Source organism: Saccopteryx bilineata, chromosome 2, assembly GCF_036850765.1.
Source record: "Saccopteryx bilineata isolate mSacBil1 chromosome 2, mSacBil1_pri_phased_curated, whole genome shotgun sequence".
In the NCBI taxonomy this organism is placed as follows: Eukaryota; Metazoa; Chordata; class Mammalia; order Chiroptera; family Emballonuridae; genus Saccopteryx; species Saccopteryx bilineata.
Genome location: NC_089491.1, coordinates 80,747,763 through 80,766,711, shown reverse-complemented (window position 1 = coordinate 80,766,711; position 18,949 = coordinate 80,747,763). Strand labels below are relative to the sequence as shown.

General features: G+C 37.4%; 1 protein-coding gene across 6 annotated transcripts in view; it reads right to left on the bottom strand.

The window, feature by feature from the left end:
* The window catches only part of DENND4C (DENN domain containing 4C), a 156,553-nt gene that overhangs the window by 95,059 nt on the left and 42,545 nt on the right, over nucleotides 1-18,949 (bottom strand). For all 6 annotated transcript variants that reach the window (XM_066257333.1, XM_066257337.1, XM_066257332.1 and 3 more), the window contains 4 exons: nucleotides 17,552-17,873; nucleotides 10,720-10,972; nucleotides 9,358-9,427; nucleotides 7,119-7,288 (listed from right to left, as the gene is read on the bottom strand). In XM_066257333.1, the coding sequence (XP_066113430.1) occupies nucleotides 7,119-7,288; nucleotides 9,358-9,427; nucleotides 10,720-10,972; nucleotides 17,552-17,856 (798 nt within the window). In that variant the 5' untranslated portion in view covers nucleotides 17,857-17,873. The remainder of the gene's footprint in view (nucleotides 1-7,118; nucleotides 7,289-9,357; nucleotides 9,428-10,719; nucleotides 10,973-17,551; nucleotides 17,874-18,949) is intronic.

The window sequence follows — 18,949 nt, the reverse complement described above, 5'->3', positions numbered from 1 at the left end:
CAATTCACAAGCTGAAAAACGAAGTAACAAGCTTAGCTAATAGAACAGGTCAGATAGAAGAGAGGATTAGTGAAATAGAAGACAAGCAACTTGAGGCACAACAGAGAGAAGAAGAAAGAGACTCAAAAATTTAAAAAAATGAGATAGCCCTACAAGAATTATCTGACTCCATCAAAAAGAATAACATAAGAATAATAGGTATATCAGAGGGAGAAGAGAGAGAAAATGGAATGGAGAACATACTCAAACAAATAATAGATGAGAACTTCCCAAGCCTGTGGAAAGAACTAAAGCCTCAAGTTCAAGAAGCAAACAGAACTCCAAGTTTTCTTAACCCCAACAAACCTACTCCAAGGCATATCATAATGAAATTGACACAAACCAACAGCAAAGAAAAAATTCTCAAGGCAGCCAGGGAAAAGAAGAATAGAACATATAAAGGAAGGCCCATTAGATTATCATCAGATTTCTCAGCAGAAACTCTACAAGCTAGAAGAGAGTGGACCCCAATATTTAAAGTCCTGAAAGAGAGGAACTTTCAGCCACGAATACTATACCCATCAAACCTATCCTTCAAATATGAAGGAGAAATAAAAACAGTCACAGATACAGAAAAGATGAGGAAATTTATCATCAGAAAACCCCCACTCCAGGAATTACTAAAGGGGGTTCTCCAATCAGATACAAAGAACAAAAAAAAACAGAGCCACAAGTAAAAGCTCCAAGAAGAACACAATAAAACCAAATTTAAACTGTGACAACAACAAAAAGAAAGAGGAGGAGAAGAAGATGGAGATTAACAGTAGCAAAGGACAATGGAGTACAAAAGTACTCACAAAATAGTTCGCTACAATGAACAGGGTAGGGACCCTTTTCATTACTCAAAGGTAACCACCATTGAAAAAACCACCACAGAAGCACATGAGATAAAAAAGATAGCAACACAGGAAAGATGTATGGAATACAACCAAATAAAAACAAAAGATAGAAAAACGAAAGAGAAGGATCAAACAAGACACAAAACTAACAGAAAGCAAGATATAAAATGGCAATAGGGAACTCACAAGTATCAATAATTACACTAAATGTAAATGGATTAAACTCACCAATAAAAAGGCACAGAGTAGCAGAATGGATTAAAAAAGAAAATCCAACTGTATGCTGCCTACAGGAAACTCATCTAAGTAACAAGGATAAAAACAAATTCAAAGTGAAAGGCTGGAAAACAATACTCCAAGCAAATAACATCCAAAAAAAAGCAGGTGTAGCAATACTCATATCGGATAATGCTGACTACAAGACAGGAAAAGTACTCAGAGACAAAAATGGCCATTTCATAATGGCTAAGGGGACACTGAATCAAGAAGACATAACAATTCTTAATATATATGCACCAAACCAAGGAGCACCAAAATATATAAGACAGCTACTTATTGATCTTAAAACAAAAACTGACAAAAATACAATCATACTTGGAGACCTCAATACACCGCTGACGGCTCTAGATCGGTCATCCAAACAGAGAATCAACAAAGACATAGTGGCCTTAAACAAAACACTAGAGCACCTGGATATGATAGACATTTACAGGACATTTCATCCCAAAGTGACTGAGTATACATTTTTCTCCAGTGTACATGGATCATTCTCAAGAATTGACCATATGTTGGGCCACAAAAACAACATCAGCAAATTCAGAAAAATCAAAGTTGTACCAAGCATATTTTCTGATCATAAAGCCTTGAAACTAGAATTCAACTGCAAAAAAGAGGAAAAAAATCCCACAAAAATGTGGAAACTAAACAACATACTTTTAAAAAATGAATGGGTCAAAGAAGAAATAAGTGCAGAGATCAAAAGATATATACAGACTAATGAAAATGACAATAAGACATATCAGAATCTATGGGATGCAGCAAAAGCAGTGATAAGAGGGAAGTTCATATCACTTCAGGCATATATGAACAAACAAGAGAGAGCCCAAGTGAACCACTTAACTTCCCACCTTAAGGAACTAGAAAAAGAAGAACAAAGACAACCCAAAACCAGCCGAAGAAAGGAGATAATAAAAATCAGAGCAGAAATAAATGAATTAGAGAACAGAAAAACTATAGAAAAAATTAATAGAACAAGGAGCTGGTTCTTTGAAAAGATCAACAAAATTGACAAACCCTTGGCAAGACTTACCAAGGAAAAAAGAGAAAGAACTCATATAAACAAAATCCAAAATGAAAGAGGAGAAATCACCACGGACACCGTAGATATACAAAGAATTATTGTAGAATACTATGAAAAACTTTATGCCACTAAATTCAACAACCTAGAAGAAATGGATAAATTCCTAGAAAAATACAACCTTCCTAGACTGAGTCAAGAAGAAGCAGAAAGCCTAAACAGACCTATCAGTAGAGAAGAAATAGAAAAAAACATTAAAACCCTCCCCAAAAATAAAAGTCCAGGCCCTGACGGCTATACCAGCGAATTTTATCAAACATTCAAAGAAGACTTGGTTCCTATTCTACTCAAAGTCTTCCAAAAAATTGAAGAAGAAGCAATACTTCCAAACACATTTTATGAGGCCAACATAACCCTCATACCAAAACCAGGCAAGGATGGCACAAAAAAAGAAAACTACAGACCAATATCTCTAATGAATACAGATGCTAAAATACTAAACAAAATACTAGCAAATCGAATACAACAACATATTAAAAAAATAATACATCATGATCAAGTGGGATTCATCCCAGAATCTCAAGGATGGTTCAACATACATAAAACGGTTAATGTAATACACCATAGCAACAAAACAAAGAACAAAAACCACATGATCTTATCAATAGACGCAGAAAAGGCTTTCGATAAAATACAACACAATTTTATGTTTAAGACTCTCAACAAAATGGGTATAGAAGGAAAATATCTCAACATGATAAAGGCCATATATGATAAACCATCAGCTAACATCATATTAAATGGCACTAAACTGAAGGCTTTCCCCCTTAAATCAGGAACAAGACAGGGTTGTCCACTCTCTCCACTCTTATTTAATGTGGTACTAGAGGTTCCAGCCAGAGCAATCAGACAATACAAAGAAATAAAAGGCATCCATATCGGAAAAGAAGAAGTCAAGGTATCACTTTCTGCAGATGATATGATCCTATACATCGAAAACCCCAAAGAATCCACAAAAAGACTACTAGAAACAATAAGCCAATACAGTAAGGTCGCAGGATACAAAATTAACATACAGAAGTCAATAGCCTTTCTATATGCCAACAATGAAACAACTGAGAAGGAACTCAAAAGAATAATCCCCTTCACAATTGCAACAAAAAAAATAAAATACTTAGGAATAAACATAACAAAGAATGTAAAGGACTTATATAATGAAAACTATAAACCATTGTTAAGGGAAATCGAAAAAGATATAATGAGATGGAAGAATATACCTTGTTCTTGGCTAGGAAGAATAAATATAATCAAGATGGCTATATTACCCAAAGCAATATACAAATTTAATGCAATTCCCATCAAACTTCCAATGACATTTTTTAAAGAAATAGAGCAAAAAATCATCAGGTTTATATGGAACTATAAAAAACCCCGAATAGCCAAAGCAATCCTAAAGAAAAAGAATGAAGCTGGGGGCATAACAATACCTGACTTCAAACTATATTATAGGGCCACGGCAATCAAAACAGCATGGTATTGGCAGAAAAATAGACACTCAGACCAATGGAACAGAATAGAAAGAGTCCAGAAATAAAACCACATATATATAGTCAAATAATTTTTGATAAAGGGGCCAACAACACACATTGGAGAAAAGAAAGCCTCTTCAATAAATGGTGCTGGGAAAACTGGAAAGCCCCATGCAAAAGAATGAAACAGGACTACAGTCTCTCCCCCTGTACAAAAATTAACTCAAAATGGATCAAAGATCTAAACATAAGACCTGAAACAATTAAGTACATAGAAGAAGACATAGGTACTCAACTCATGGACCTGGGTTTTAAAGAGCATTTTATGAATTTGACTCCAATGGCAAGAGAAGTGAAGGCAAAAATTAATGAATGGGACTACATCAGACTAAGAAGTTTTTGCTCAGCAAGAGAAACTGATAACAAAATAAACAGAAAGCCAACTAAATGGGAAATGATATTTTCAAACAACAGCTCAGATAAGGGCCTAATATCCAAAATATACAAAGAACTCATAAAACTCAACAACAAACAAACAAACAATCCAATAAAAAAATGGGAAGAGGATATGAATAGACACTTCTCCCAGGAAGAAATACAAATGGCCAACAGATATATGAAAAGATGCTCATCTTCTTTAGCTATTAGAGAAATGCAAATCAAAACGGCAATGAGATACCACCTCACACCTGTTCGATTAGCTGTTATTAGCAAGTCAGGTAATAGCAAATGTTGGAGAGGCTGTGGAGAAAAAGGAACCCTCATACACTGTTGGTGGGAATGTAAAGTAGTACGACCATTATGGAAGAAAGTATGGTGGTTCCTCAAAAAACTGAAAATAGAACTACCTTATGACCCAGCAATCCCTCTACTGGGTATATATCCCCAAAACTCAAAAACATTGATACGTAAAGACACATGCAGCCCCATGTTTATTGCAGCATTGTTCACAGTGGCCAGGACATGGAAACAACCAAAAAGCCCATCAATAGATGACTGGATAAAGAAGATGTGGCACATATACACTATGGAATACTACTCAGCCATAAGAAATGATGACATCGGAACATTTACAGCAAAATGGTGGGATCTTGATAACATGATACGAAGCGAAATAAGTAAATCAGAAAAAAACAGGAACTGTATTATTCCATACGTAGGTGGGACATAATAGTGAAACTAAGAGACATTGATAAGAGTGTGGTGGTTACGGGGGGGAGGGGGGGATGGGAGAGGGATAGGGGGTGGGGAGGGGCATAAAGAAAACAAGATAGAAGGTGACAGAGGACAATCTGACTTTGGGTGGTGGGTATGCAACATAATTGAATGACAAGATAACCTGGACTTGTTATCTTTGAATATATGTTTCCTGATTTATTGATGTCACCCCATTAAAAAAATAAAATTATAAAAAAATAAAATAAATAAATAAAAAAAAACCTCCCAGTTTCTGTAGGATGATGTGGCAGCTTGTGCGCATGCGCAGATGATGACGTAACACCGTGTATACAGCGGAGCAGCCCACGGCCATGCCATTAGAGATGTGGATGGTCCAGAGGAAAGTTCAGTGTGTTCTGTGGCTCACTAAATTCAAATCCGTGACCAAAGTGCAACGTGAATATCGGCGCGTTTATAACGAAGTACCACCACATAGAAATAACATTACTCGGTGGGATAAGCAGTTGAAGGAAACCGGCAGTTTGGTGGAGAAACCCCGTTCTGGTAGGCCATCAGTCAGTGCCGAGTCTGTAGAGGCTATACGGGATAGCTACCTAAGGAGCCCTAAAAAATCTGTGTGTGAGCCCACATCGAACTGCACTCAATAGGTATGAAACTGGGAGAGTTTTCCTTTTATTTGGTGCAGATTTCACATTTCTATCGTCTTTTGTTGCTTTTCTGTGACCGGTCAAAAGTGCACCATGACTTTACGGACACACTGTATATATCGCATTGTTTTCTCTGAGCTTGTGGTCTGCTTTTACACTTTCTTAGTGGTATCTTTGAATGAACTGATGTTCTTCAACTCCAATGAGATCTGTTATTCATCTTTTCTTTTCTGCATGCTATTTAAACTATCTTTGCTTACTCCCTTCATTTTAATATATTATTTTTCTTCTGACCTTCATTATTGTTGTTGAGAAATTAGGTAATCCTTTAAAAGTAAATGTCACTTCTTTCTGTTGATTTTTGTCTTGGTGTTCCCTATGAAAAAGAGGTGATTTTGTATTTTTCTTTTTTTTTGTACTGAAGGTTCAGAGTATATCTTTAAAGACTCAATTTTTCATCCATTCTGGAAACTCTCAACCGTTATGTATTTATGTGCTGCCTCCCCCTTTTCTGATTTCTCCTTCTGGAATTCATTAAATATCTATTGGTCCTTCTGATTCTTTCCTGCACATATTTAAACTCCTTTTATATTTTGTTTTTGTGCTACATTTGAAGTGACCTATTTTCAACTTCATTAATTCTCCCTTCATGTATGTCTTCTTTGCTGTTTAAACCATTCATTGAATTCAATTTTAAGAACCATATTTTTCATCACTAGACATTTAATAGTTTCTAATCTGTCTATTTATTTTCAAAATATCCTGTTCTTTCCCTGATGCTTTGAACCCCTCTTTTAGGGGCTTAAATTATATATTAAATTTATATTTTCCTTCATATTGTTATTCTAACATTTCAGTATCTTTTTTTTTTTTTTCTTTTCTGAAGCTGGAAACGGGGAGAGACCGTCAGACAGACTCCCGCATGCACCCGACCGGGATCCACCCAGCCCGCCCACCAGGGGCAACGCTCTGCCCACCAGGGGGCGATGCTCTGCCCCTCCGGGGCGTCGCTCTGCCGCGACCAGAGCCACTCTAGCGCCTGGGGCAGAGGCCAAGGAGCCATCCCCAGCGCCCGGGCCATCTTTGCTCCAATGGAGCCTTGGCTGCGGGAGGGGAAGAGAGAGACAGAGAGGAAGGAGGGGTGGGGGTGGAGAAGCAAATGGGCGCTTCTCCTGTGTGCCCTGGCTGGGAATCGAACCCGGGTGGGTCCCCCGCACGCCAGGCCGACGCTCTACCGCTGAGCCAACCGGCCAGGGCCTCATTTCAGTATCTTGAAAGTCTAATCCAGCTTTGTATTATGAGCCTTGTTAATTCTTCCTATGGTAACTATGTCTTCTAACTTTTACTATAATCTCATTTTAAGGCCTGGGTATTGGGGGCTGTCTCTCCAGAAGGACTTTGTAGTTGACTCTGTAAAAACTCCAGAGGTATGAACATCCTGATAGCAGCATTATAGAACAAATTTAAACCAAAATGTATTCTGTCTAAATAATCCTAACATTCAAATAAAACTTAGGTTATATTAATCATTTTACACTATTAAAACATGAACAAAATAGGTTAAATAAAAGAGGGGAAAAAAACATACCTTTTCCGCAGAAGAACCTGTCAAGACAAAAGTTGAAAAAACTGGAAGTGGGTATTTGGTTTGGGGATCCCAACATTCAATAGTAGCTCCCATAGGAAGGCAGAAGAGAGGTACAGATTCTGAGAGTGGAAACGACTCATAATCATCTTCTGGATATCTAAAAATTAAACCTTTAAGAGAAAGGAGACAATGATAAATTTTTTAAATAGTTGGTTTTCCATAAATTATATGTGATACATTAGGATATTTTAAAGCAAATTTGAAATTTCATGTGAAATTTCAAAAATCAGTTTTTCTCTTGCCATATCAGATATTAAAATAAATTAACAAATTTGCCTTTTTTTTAACCTATGGACTTCTTGTTCATAAAATGTATTAAATATACTAGTTAACACTCTACTCAATAGGATCACAAATCTTAATTTACTTTTTTCTACACACTTCCAACATCTGATAGGAATGGCAAGAAACGCACAGGAAAATTTATCAACTATTTCAGTTAGTCTTCTATTAAAAAGTCAGAGAAGGGACAAGTATTATGAAATAATGTCAAGGAAACAGAAGTTATCATAGCCCCTAAACTCATCTTTCAGAGAAGATTAGCGTAAAAGGCATGCGACATGAAAAGTAAAGGAGACAGAAACCTTTGTGACTGAGTGGAGTATGTGAGACCAAAAAAGTAGGAGCAGGGAGGATACTCTGAGAAGCACAACAAAGCCTCTTCATAATAAAGTGGCTACATGGCATTAGCTCATTAGCCTCTATATGCAGACCACATCTGAGATAAACACTTGAAATTAAGCAGAACTTTTAGTACAAATTCAGTCTTCAAAACTCTGTATTCTAAAATACATGTCTTATATAAAACCTGAATACTTTCACAAAGCCTGTTTCTGTTAAGTTTTTAAGTGATACTTTATCCCCACCAAAAACTAAAAATCTTAAAGAAAATCATATACAATAAATACATTATAGCAATATGAACAGTATCACATTTTAAAATGATACTGAACTTATAATTTTTATTAGAAATTAAATGGTTTAAGTCATTAGTATGAATGTCTTTATGAGAACAATAAATGTTTTTTAGATACAAATTTGCCTAACTTCTCTGAAGTAAAAGTTGCAAAAATTGGGAATGATCAAAAAGTATTTGACATGGTTTCCACAAAAAGTATTCCAGTATTTTTCTTCTATTTACAACTGGAGCATACCTGTATTTTCAGTTTTTATCCCACAATACCAGCGGGATGAAGAAGTCACATTTAAATCTTTACAGCCCTTGACACTTTACTGTGCAGTAAGAATGTGGTGATAGATTTCTCAAACACTTCATGGCAGAAAAGTTTCTCAGGCCCTCCTCTCCTCCATATAGCTGATTCTTTGCAACAAGGGAGAAAGGAAGCAAGTCCACCTTTCATGGCAAGTAACATGTGGTTTCAAATCAGACACACAGAGATAAGAGAAGGAAATATAAGAAGTAAAGATGTAGTTTGACGCCTTTCTGATTGCCAAAATATAAAAGATCAGAGAATAAGCAGTTTTCCACTGACTTGTTAAATGTATACTAAAAGCCTGCAAGTTTATTCCACAAATGCTTGCTTGGGATGAAAGTTTCTATTTAACTAACAGCACTTTTGGCCTGACCAGGCAGTGACACAGTAGATAAAGCGTCGACCTGTGATGCTAAGGACCCAGGTTCAAAACCCCCAGGTCGCCATCTTGAGCAAGGGCTCACCAGCTTGAGCGCAGGGTTGCCAGCTTGAGCTATGGAATCACAGACATGACCCCATGGTCGCTGGCTTAAAGACCAAGGTTGCTGGCTTGAGCAACGAGTCACTGGCTCAGCTGGAGCCCCCCAGTCAAGGCACATATAAAAAAGCAATCAATGAACAACTAAAGTGCCACAACTGCGAGTTGATGCGTCTCATCTCTCTCCCTTCCTGTCCGTCTGTCCCTGTCTCTCTCTCTTACTCTCTTTCTCTAAACAAAACAAAACAAAACAAAACAAAAAAACACTTTTGGGGAGGGGGTAGAGGAGACAATATTAATATACCTTGTAATATATGAAATATTTAAGAAAACATGCCTTTACATGCTACAATTATAGATAATTATATTTATAAACAGGTCTATTCCACAAACTACAGTACCTAAGTGACCATACATTGCCTCTCCTAACCAAATGTTAATGTGCAATAACTACAATAATAGAAACAATTTTTCAAAATTTACTTACCAGCTTTATATGCTATTGAATTAGAAGCAGGTACTGACTTCTTATAACACAGAAACACACTGGAACCCCACTGTAAAATATAAATTAGGTTTAAAAAAGAGAAAAGAAATTTCATTTTGTTGAATGGCTTCTAAAGATTCTGATTATTCATGAATGTCTATTTAAAACACATATCTATCAAAAAAGACTATAAAATACAGCAAAATATGAAGCTGAGAACACTAGAAGAGTAAAAATAACATTGCTACAAATATCAAACTGACATGAAATCAGTTTCAAAAAGTTCACTATTCTGTAATCGTCCAGAACTGTCTATACTGGAAAGAGACAGAACAAAGTAAAGTGGGCACTAGAATCTGAACTAGGAAAGACTGCAGTCACTGGGGTCCTATGCAGTCACTACTTCCAGAGGCAAACCTGTCCTGACTAATAGCCATGGGTGTACTAAGCATCTCTGCCTATACCACAGTTAAGTTAACTCTAGTTTGATGTAAACATATATTTCAAAATAAATATGACCCAATAATAAAATTTAGTCTCATAAAACTATAAATCAAACATGTTCAATTTTCTTCTTTATTAGAGGCCTTTATAAAAATATGTAAACATTTAAAACAAATAAATATAAAGGGGGTCCTTACCCAGTATCCCTGCAGTTGTCCTTAGAAAAACACCACTGAGGCCATGGCCGGTTGGCTCAGTGGTAGGGCATCAGCCTGGTGCTGGATGTCCCGAGTTCAATTCCCAGTCAGGGCACACAGGAGAAGTGCCCATCTGTTTCTCCACCCTTCACCCTCTTCCTTCTCTCTTTCAATCTCTCTCCTCCCCTCCCGCAGCCATGGTTTGGTTAGAGCAAGCTAGCCCTGGGCACTGAAGATGGTTCCATAGCCTCGCCTCAAGTGCTAAAATAGCTCAGTTGCCGAGCAACAGAGCAATGGCTTCAGATGGGCAGAGCATTGCCTGGTAGGGGCTTGTCGGGTGAATCCCGGTTGGGGCACATGCAGGAGTATAGTATGTCTCTCTGCCTCCCTGCTTCTCACTTAAGAAAAATTTAAAAAAAAAAAAATGCCACTGAAACCCAAAAATTAATAAGACCTCTAAATCAGTATAACAAAAGCAACATTAGCATGTACCCCTGCCAAAAAATCCTGATTTTAAGCACGTATCTACTTTCTCAATGAAATTTTTCTAAAACATCAGCTAGCTAAGGATTTCTTAAATTACTATGAATCATAAAAATTAGAGCTAAAATTAATAAAAATCATGAAAACATAAACTGAGAGTAAACTACCCAATAAAAACAGGAATCCAAAAATTATCTTTTTTAAAATATGAAAACTGAAAATGAAACTTTATTCTTACCATCCCACAATTTAAGTTTTTGTCAACTTTGCAGAAAGTATGAGGAGGGGTTTCTCCTTTATTGGTTATAATAACACAGATATCAGTTACAGCCAATGAATTCTGGGGTCTAATTTGAGGAGCCCTTCGATAAGTGATAAAGATTCTTTGTGAAGTAGTTGAACTATTGTTGACATTGGCACAGCGACCATAGGGTGTGGCTTGGATCACTTCACATCCTGGAATAAGCCTTTCTTTTCCTTCATATAGAACTCTGCATGGCGGGGAGGGGAGAAGTAGATAAGGAAACAAATTTCACGTTAATGCCGCTTTTGTTCTTAAAAAAAAAAATTTGGTCTCCTTTATCTATTGTTTCCCGAACCTTAATTACAAACCAAAACTAAAATTATTACCTTGGGAATTATAAATCTTTTTACTATTTTTCAACAGCTAGAATATAATTTTAAGACGTATAAATAGGCTCAAAGAACTTGATTTTTTTTGTTGCTTATTAAAAGAAATATATGAAACAAGAAAAGGGCAACATCACAAACATGCTCAGGTCAATTAATTCCTAGAGCACAAGTTTTCAGAAAATTTTCCTTCGTAATCCTGTCAAAATTTTACCTTTAAGCCTTTGAGTAATACGAACATTCATGTATGTCCTTGTGCCTCCTGACCATTCAGAGTAGGATCGATTTATTTTTAAAATGTGTAAGGCAACATTAAAAAAGGGCAAGTGTATGTTCTTCCTGTTTCCATAAATTGGTTATCAAAGAAACATGATTTTAAGTTAATAAAACTGTAACTGGAACTAATTTCATTTTTTGAAAAAAAACTCACTCCTGGGGGTCAGCGAGCATGAAAAAAACTCACTACTCAACAGGTTAAAACTCCTTTATTTACTAGATGAGCTAGTAAATAAAAAAGATATCTCATGTTCATGGATAAGCAGCTTAATATGGTAAGATGTCAACTATTTTCCAAACAGATCTAGAGTCAATACAGTTCCTATCTAAATCCTAGTTGTATTTTTTTTTTGTAGAAATTGGCAGCATGTCCTCAAGTTCATATGGAAATGAAAGGGACCCAGTATAGCTAAAGCAATCTGGAAAAAAAAAAAGAACAAATTTGGAAGCTCACATGCCCCCATTTCAAAACTTCTATTATCTGTTCTGTATGTCTGAAAAGTTTCAAAAAATAAAAGTGCTAGAGAAAAATACTAAGTTGAAAGTCAATGAATCTGATGAACTGAGGAAAATAAGAACTTTGGATAGTAGTCTGTGATTCTTTATCTTAATAAATATATCTGACAAATAATATTATATATATTATCCTGTTAAATTATACAATATAGAGTATTTAACATTATAAATTACAGACTTTTCTGGGAAAAAATTACTTTACTTTTGTAAATATCTGTTTATAAATCAGTCAAAAAGGTCAAAAGTTGGATAACAGTATTTCATACTTCAGTGGGATTGGTGCTTGTCTTATAGTGGCTAATAGGTTTTCCAAACCTCACCAATGTGTTTGGGGGATTGGAGTAGGGGAGAGACAGTCACCAGATATTCACAATTACTTGATCTGGAGAGAAATATTCACCACTGTAATTAGCCAAAAAACAACTATACATTAGCAAATTTGGGTCAGTAAACTACTATATCAAAAATTAGATGCCTTAAGGAACTGCATGATGTATATGACAGCCACCTGCAACCTGAAAGCATTTAAGTGTAATCATCTAAGTCAGGGGTCCCCAAACTACGGCCCGCGGGACACATGCGGCCCCCTGAGGCCATTTATCTGGCCCCCGCCGCACTTCTGGAAGGGGCACCTCTTTCATTGGTGGTCAGTGGCGGATGCATCCTGTGCTCCTGGAGTACTATATGTGGTGGCGCTGCAAAGCGCAGCGTCGCTCACATACAGTACTACTTCCGGTGACGCAGGACGCATGCATCACGGCTCTGGAAGCACGTCATATCACTTGTCACGGCTAGCAGTGACAAATATGGAACTGGACATTGACCATCATCTCATTAGCCAAAATCAGGCCCATAGTTCCCATTGAAATACTGGTCAGTTTGTTGATTTAAATTTACTTGCTTTTTATTTTAAATATTGTATTTGTTCCCATTTTGTTTTTTTACTTTAAAATAAGATATGTGCAGTGTGCATAGGGATTTGTTCATAGTTTTTTTTATAGTCCGGCCCTCCAACGGTCTGAGGGACAGTGAACTGGCCCCCTGTGTAAAAAGTTTGGGGACCCCTGATCTAAGTCATAATTTAATTTTTAAATTATGCAGCTGAAACACAAGCAGCAACCATCTTTCAGAGATTCACATCCTTTCAATCATGACTGTACTGAGGGGTAGGGAGAAGGATGTGAAAAGATGGCCTTTGAAGGATGGCTAACAGAGGAAACAGCAAGGGCTAAAACATAGGATAAGTCCCTGGCTGGTTTCCCATCAACTGACATGCATACCATCAAAAGTTTATCCTACAGCCATCCTTCTATGAATATTACCTATCTTCTTAAGACAACCATAGAGAAAATTTTTTAAAGACTGAGAGTAAATCCATTACATGTCCTAAATCACTCCACCTCAACCAATAATTTGCATTCACACCCACTTTAATCTCCTTTCCTCTTTTCAAAGGATAAGTCCCTCCCATTAGTCAAATCCAGTCACCTATGCTGTTATTACCCCCTTAATTGGTTTCATAATTTTGTTCTATCAAATATCTCCTCTTACTCCTATATTTCAGCTCTTTCTTCTCTGTTTTTTTTTTTTCCTTCAATATAAAGATGTTTAAAGTTATTCCCTGGAAGAAAGGTTAAAAAACAGTCCTTGAGCCTGACCAGGTGGTAGCACAGTGGATAAACGTTGAACTGGGATGCACGGGACCCAGGTTTGAAACCCCGAGGTGGCCAGCTTGAGCACAGGCTTATCCGGCTTGAGCACAAGCTCACCAGCTTGAGCATGGGGTTCCTGGCTTGAGTGTGGGATCATAGACATGACCCCATGGTCACTGGCTTACAGTCCAGCGTCGCTGCTTGAGCCCAAGGTCATTGGTTTGAGCAAGGGGTCACTGGTTCGGCTGTAGCCCCTGGTCAAGGCACATATGAAAAAAGTCAATGGACAACTAAGGTGCCACAATAAAGAATTGATGCTTCTTGCCTGACCAGGCGGTGGCGCAGTGGATAGAGCGTCGGACTGTGATGCAGAGGACCCAGGTTCGAGACCCCCCCCCCCGAGGTCGCCAGCTTGAGCGCGGGCTCATCTGGTTTGAGCAAAAAGCCCACCAGCTTGAACCCAAGGTTGCTGGCTCCAGCAAGGGGTTACTCAGTCTGCTGAAGCCCCGCGGTCAAGGCGGGGTCTATTGTCTATCTGTCTGTCCCTGTCTATCCCTCTCTCTGACTCACTCTCTGACTCTGTAAAAAATAAATATAAAAAAAAAAAAAAAGCCTGACCAGGCGGTGGCGCAGTGAATAGACCATTGGACTGGGATGCAGAGGACCCAGGTTCGAGACCCCGAGGTAGCCAGCTTGAGCGCAGGCTCATCTGGCTTGACCCAAGCTGGCTTGGGTCACCAGCTTGGACCCAAGGTAGCTGGCTCCAGCAAGGGGTTTCTCAGTCTGCTGAAGGCCCACGGTCAAGGCACATATGAGAAAGCAATCAATGAACAACTAAGGTGTCACAACAAAAAAAAACTGATGATTGATGCTTCTCATCTCTCTCCGTTCCTGTCTGTCTTTCCCTCCCTATCTATCCCACTCTCTGTCTCTGTAAAAAATAAAAAAAATAAACTTTAAAAAAAAAAAAAAAAGAATTGATGCTTCTCATCTCTCTCCTCCCTGTCTATCTGTCCCTCTCTCTCTACAAAAACAAACAACAGATTCTGATTCAGTAAATCTGGGGCAGTGCCTGAGAGTCTGAATATCAAACATACTTTCAGGACCTATAAACTATATGGGTCCATGAACCATACCTTGAATTGCAAGGCCCATAATGATCTTCTCATTTTCTTAAAGTCAAGCTTTCAAAAAGAAGCCTCTATTATTCCAGTGTCAATCATTTCTCAATCTTTTCTAACCTGGCTCCTGTAATCAATGATCCTATAAAGTTGTATGACCACCATCCTAACTGCATTGACTTAAAAGAAAACGATGGAGGCTTAACAGGGTGGATGATCCTAGAGGAGTTAAATAGATGGTGATTAAAGGTAAAGTAAAATAAAGACAAATCATCCTTTGGCTTTGAAAATTAAAACATAATGAGAACCTTAGGATAATTTCACCAGAGCTCTACTGCAGCACTGAAGGAAGTCAATGAGCATGATAAGTGGTGGTCAAAAGCAGTAGCTCACTACCTCTCTCGGTATCTGAACGGAATAACTGGCAACCAACTACTTAAAGAAAATTCATGGAGCCCTGGCCAGTTGGCTCAGTGGTAGAGCGTCAGCCCAGCATGTGGAAGTCCCAGGTTCAATTCCTGGCCAGGGCACATAGGAGAAGCGCCCATCTGCTTAGCCAAACCCCCCCCCCCCCCGTCTCTCTCTCTCTCTCTCTCTCTCTCTCTCTTCCCCTCTGGCAGCCAAGGCTCCACTGGAGCAAAGTTGGCCTGGGTGCTGAGGATGGCTCCATGGCCTCCACCTCAGGCACTAGAATGGCTCCAGTTGCAACAGAGCAATGCCCCAGATGGGCAGAGCATCGCCCCCTAGTGGGCCTGCCTGGTGGATCCCAGTTGGGCACATGTGGGAGTCTGTCTCTCTGCCTCCCTGCTTCTCACTTCAGAAAAATACAAAAGAGAAAAAAGAAAAAAAAGAAAATTCATGGAAATACAGTATACAAAGAAGTGTTATAGAATTAGGCACCTGAAACGTATATAATAATTTTAACCAGTGTCACCCCAATAAATTCAACTTAAAAAAACAAAAAAAAATTATGAAAGAATCAGGGAAATTTGTATATATGATGATACCAAGGAATTAATCATTTTTTGAGATGTCATGTTATGGTTACATTAAAAGAGAGAGATTCAACATAAGAAAGTCAACTGATATAATAAATCACAGTAACAGAATGAAGGAAAAATCCACATGATCATCTCAATTAATAACGAAAAGGCATTTGACAAAATCCAACACATTTTCATGATAAAACTTTCTCAAAAAAAAAAAAAAAAAAAAAACAGAAATAAAGGGAGGGAGGGAACCTACCTTAACATGATAAATGGCTTTTATGAAAAACCCACAACTAACATCATATTCAATGGTAAAAGACTGAAACTTTTCTCATAAGATCAGGAATAAGACAAAGATGCTTGCTTTCACCACTGCTGTTCAACAATGTACTCTTAATTCTAGCCAGAGCAATAAAACAAGTGGAGGGGGAGAGGATAAAGCAAACTGCAAAGGAAGGAATAAAATTATCTCTATTTGCAGAGGACATGATCCTATTATTTTTTTAAAACCCCCAATAATACCATACGAAAGATAATATATTCAGCAAACTTATAGGGTATATTAACATATAATTAAAATTCAGCTGTGTTTTTATACACTAGCAATGAACAATCAAAAAAAGATATTAAGAAAACAATTCCAGCCTGACCAGGTGGTGGCGCAGTGGATAGAGCATTGGACCGGGATGTGGAAGGACGCAGGTTCAAGACCCCAAGCTCACCAGCTTGAGTGCGAGCTCAACTGGTTTGAGCAAAGCTCATCAGCTTGGACCCAAGGTCGTGGCTCGAGCAAGGAGTTACTCGGTCAGCTGAAGGCCCATGGTCAAGGCTCATATGAGAAAGCAATCAATGAACAACTAAGGTGTCGCAACAAAAAACTGATGATTGATGCTTCTCATCTCATCTCTCTCCATTCCTGTTTGTCTGTCCCTACCTATCCCTCTCTCTATGTAAAAAAAAAAAAAAATTAAAGAAAAACAATTCCATTTATAATAAAATCCAAACAAATAAATTACTTAGGAATAGAATTAACCAAGGTGAAAGACTAAAATCCACAATACATTGCTAAAAGAAATTTTAAAATAACTAAATAAATAGAAAGACCTCTCATGTCATAGATTGGAAGGCAATATTGTAAAGATGGCAATACTCTCCAAATAGATGTACAGATTAAATACAATCCCCATCAAAATTGCAACAGCATGTTTTATGTAAATGGACAAGCTGATCCCAAATATTTCCCTAAATACTCTCAAGTACTTACGTTTTTACCGATGGTGATTATAATAAACAGAACAGCGTAATACATGACATGTATATATGAAAAAATATTATAGATATTCTAAAAGCACATTTGGAAAAAAGGCTTTTACAAAAAGAATGTTCATTTGCTGTGGAGTAGACAGTAAATAAGTATATCATAACAACTACACTTCTTCTAAACTGTAAATACCCTCTTCATTGCACTAAAAATTACACAGCACAATTATATTTTTAAAGACAGAAATGTTCTTTTGCTAAATAAGCTAAAGACTTTGGAGAGAAAAGAAAGCATCACATAACCCAAGTAGCTCCTTTAAAAAATACTGTCTTTTATTGTAGCTTCTTGCTCTTTTATGTTTAATTAATAAGCTTATCTGATAAGTACAACAGAAATGGAATCACATTTCAGGCTCTACCGCCTTCATTTCAATAGCCTTTTGAATTGATCTAATGATTCAAGTACATACAATGTAAAGAAATTCAGTAAGGGTGGACAGAGATATGTAATATCTTATGATACTTGAATTAATAATAGAACTATCAAGGATTTCAAATTCCTATTCCCATGCATCTTAAAAAAATTTTATCCCCTCACTATAGCCAAAGAAAATAAATTACAGTACCCTATATCAGTAAGGGGTGGTTTATCCCTGCCTCTTTTATAACAGAGGAAAAGTTCTGGGCTTTTCAGACTTCCATAGTTTAAGTTTGCTTGGAGAGCTGATGGAGTGGCTTCAACACAGGTGTAACCTTCAGGTACTGTTTCCCCAGCTGATTTGTTAATAACTGCAATGTCTGTAATTGGAGCTTTAGGTCCAGTTGACTTAGTATCTAAACGATTTATTTCTTGATCCAATAGAGTAGATGTATCAGTGAGACCTGCCACGACAAAGTAGTCTGTCACTCTTGGCCCTTTGTCTTCTATCATGGCTGCTATTATCTTTCCTAGAAGAGGAAAAAAAAATTCAATTAAATAAAATACTTTATCCTGACTCATTAAAATTAAAATTCTCCCAAGTTAACAGTGCTCAACTAACATACTTCCCAGTTGGATTTATAATCAAACTGTTGTCATTCTGTATAAGCCTGTCATTCTTGTGAGCTTTTACCTCTAACAAAGTACAAATTTGCAGCATCAATTCATTTCTAAGGTTACTATGATCCTTTTACATGCCAACGGCTCTGTAAAGAATAATCAAACTGTCACAGGCCAGCTTTCCTTTGACCAAAATGCATGTAATGAACAATATTTAGACCATTTAATAAGTCATTGTAAGTTACAGAATTCCTAGAGCTAAATTTCACATTTAAACATAATTCATCACGAATTAGTCAAGGTCTAACTTAAAGAAATTAAGATAATGGTAATAAATATAATTAAACCAGTCTCTTAACAATCCAGTTAGAGGAGTCTATTCTTTACAGTTAAGAAACTTTATGTAAACATCAAATAAACTATGTTTAGTATTAAGTATTTCCTAAATACCATATAGAATATAAAAAAATTATAATCAAAGTTATATAAAATACACATTAACAGACTTAAATAATACAAGGTAGAAACCTAGAGAATATAAACTTTGATTCAAGATTTCTATTATCTTTAAACTTAGTACCTCTAAAAATTAAGTTGCTGAGGTCTTAGATATTTCCATCGATTTTATGTGCTTTATAAAAACTTTCTTGAGGTATAGTTTGCATACAATAATACACATTTTTTTTTTTTTTGTATTTTTTCTGAAGCTGGAAACGGGGAGAGACAGTCAACAGACTCCCGCATGCGCCCGACTGGGACCCACCCGGCACACCCACCAGGGGCAACGCTCTGCCCACCAGGGGGCAATGCTCTGCCCCTCTGGGGCATCGCTCTGCCGCAACCAGAGCCACTCCAGCGCCTGGGCCATCTTTGCTCCAATGGAACCTTGGCTGCAGGAGGGGAAGAGAGAGACAGAGAGGAAGGAGGGGGCGGTGGAGAAGCAAATGGGCACTTCTCCTATGTGCCCTGGCCAGGAATCGAACCC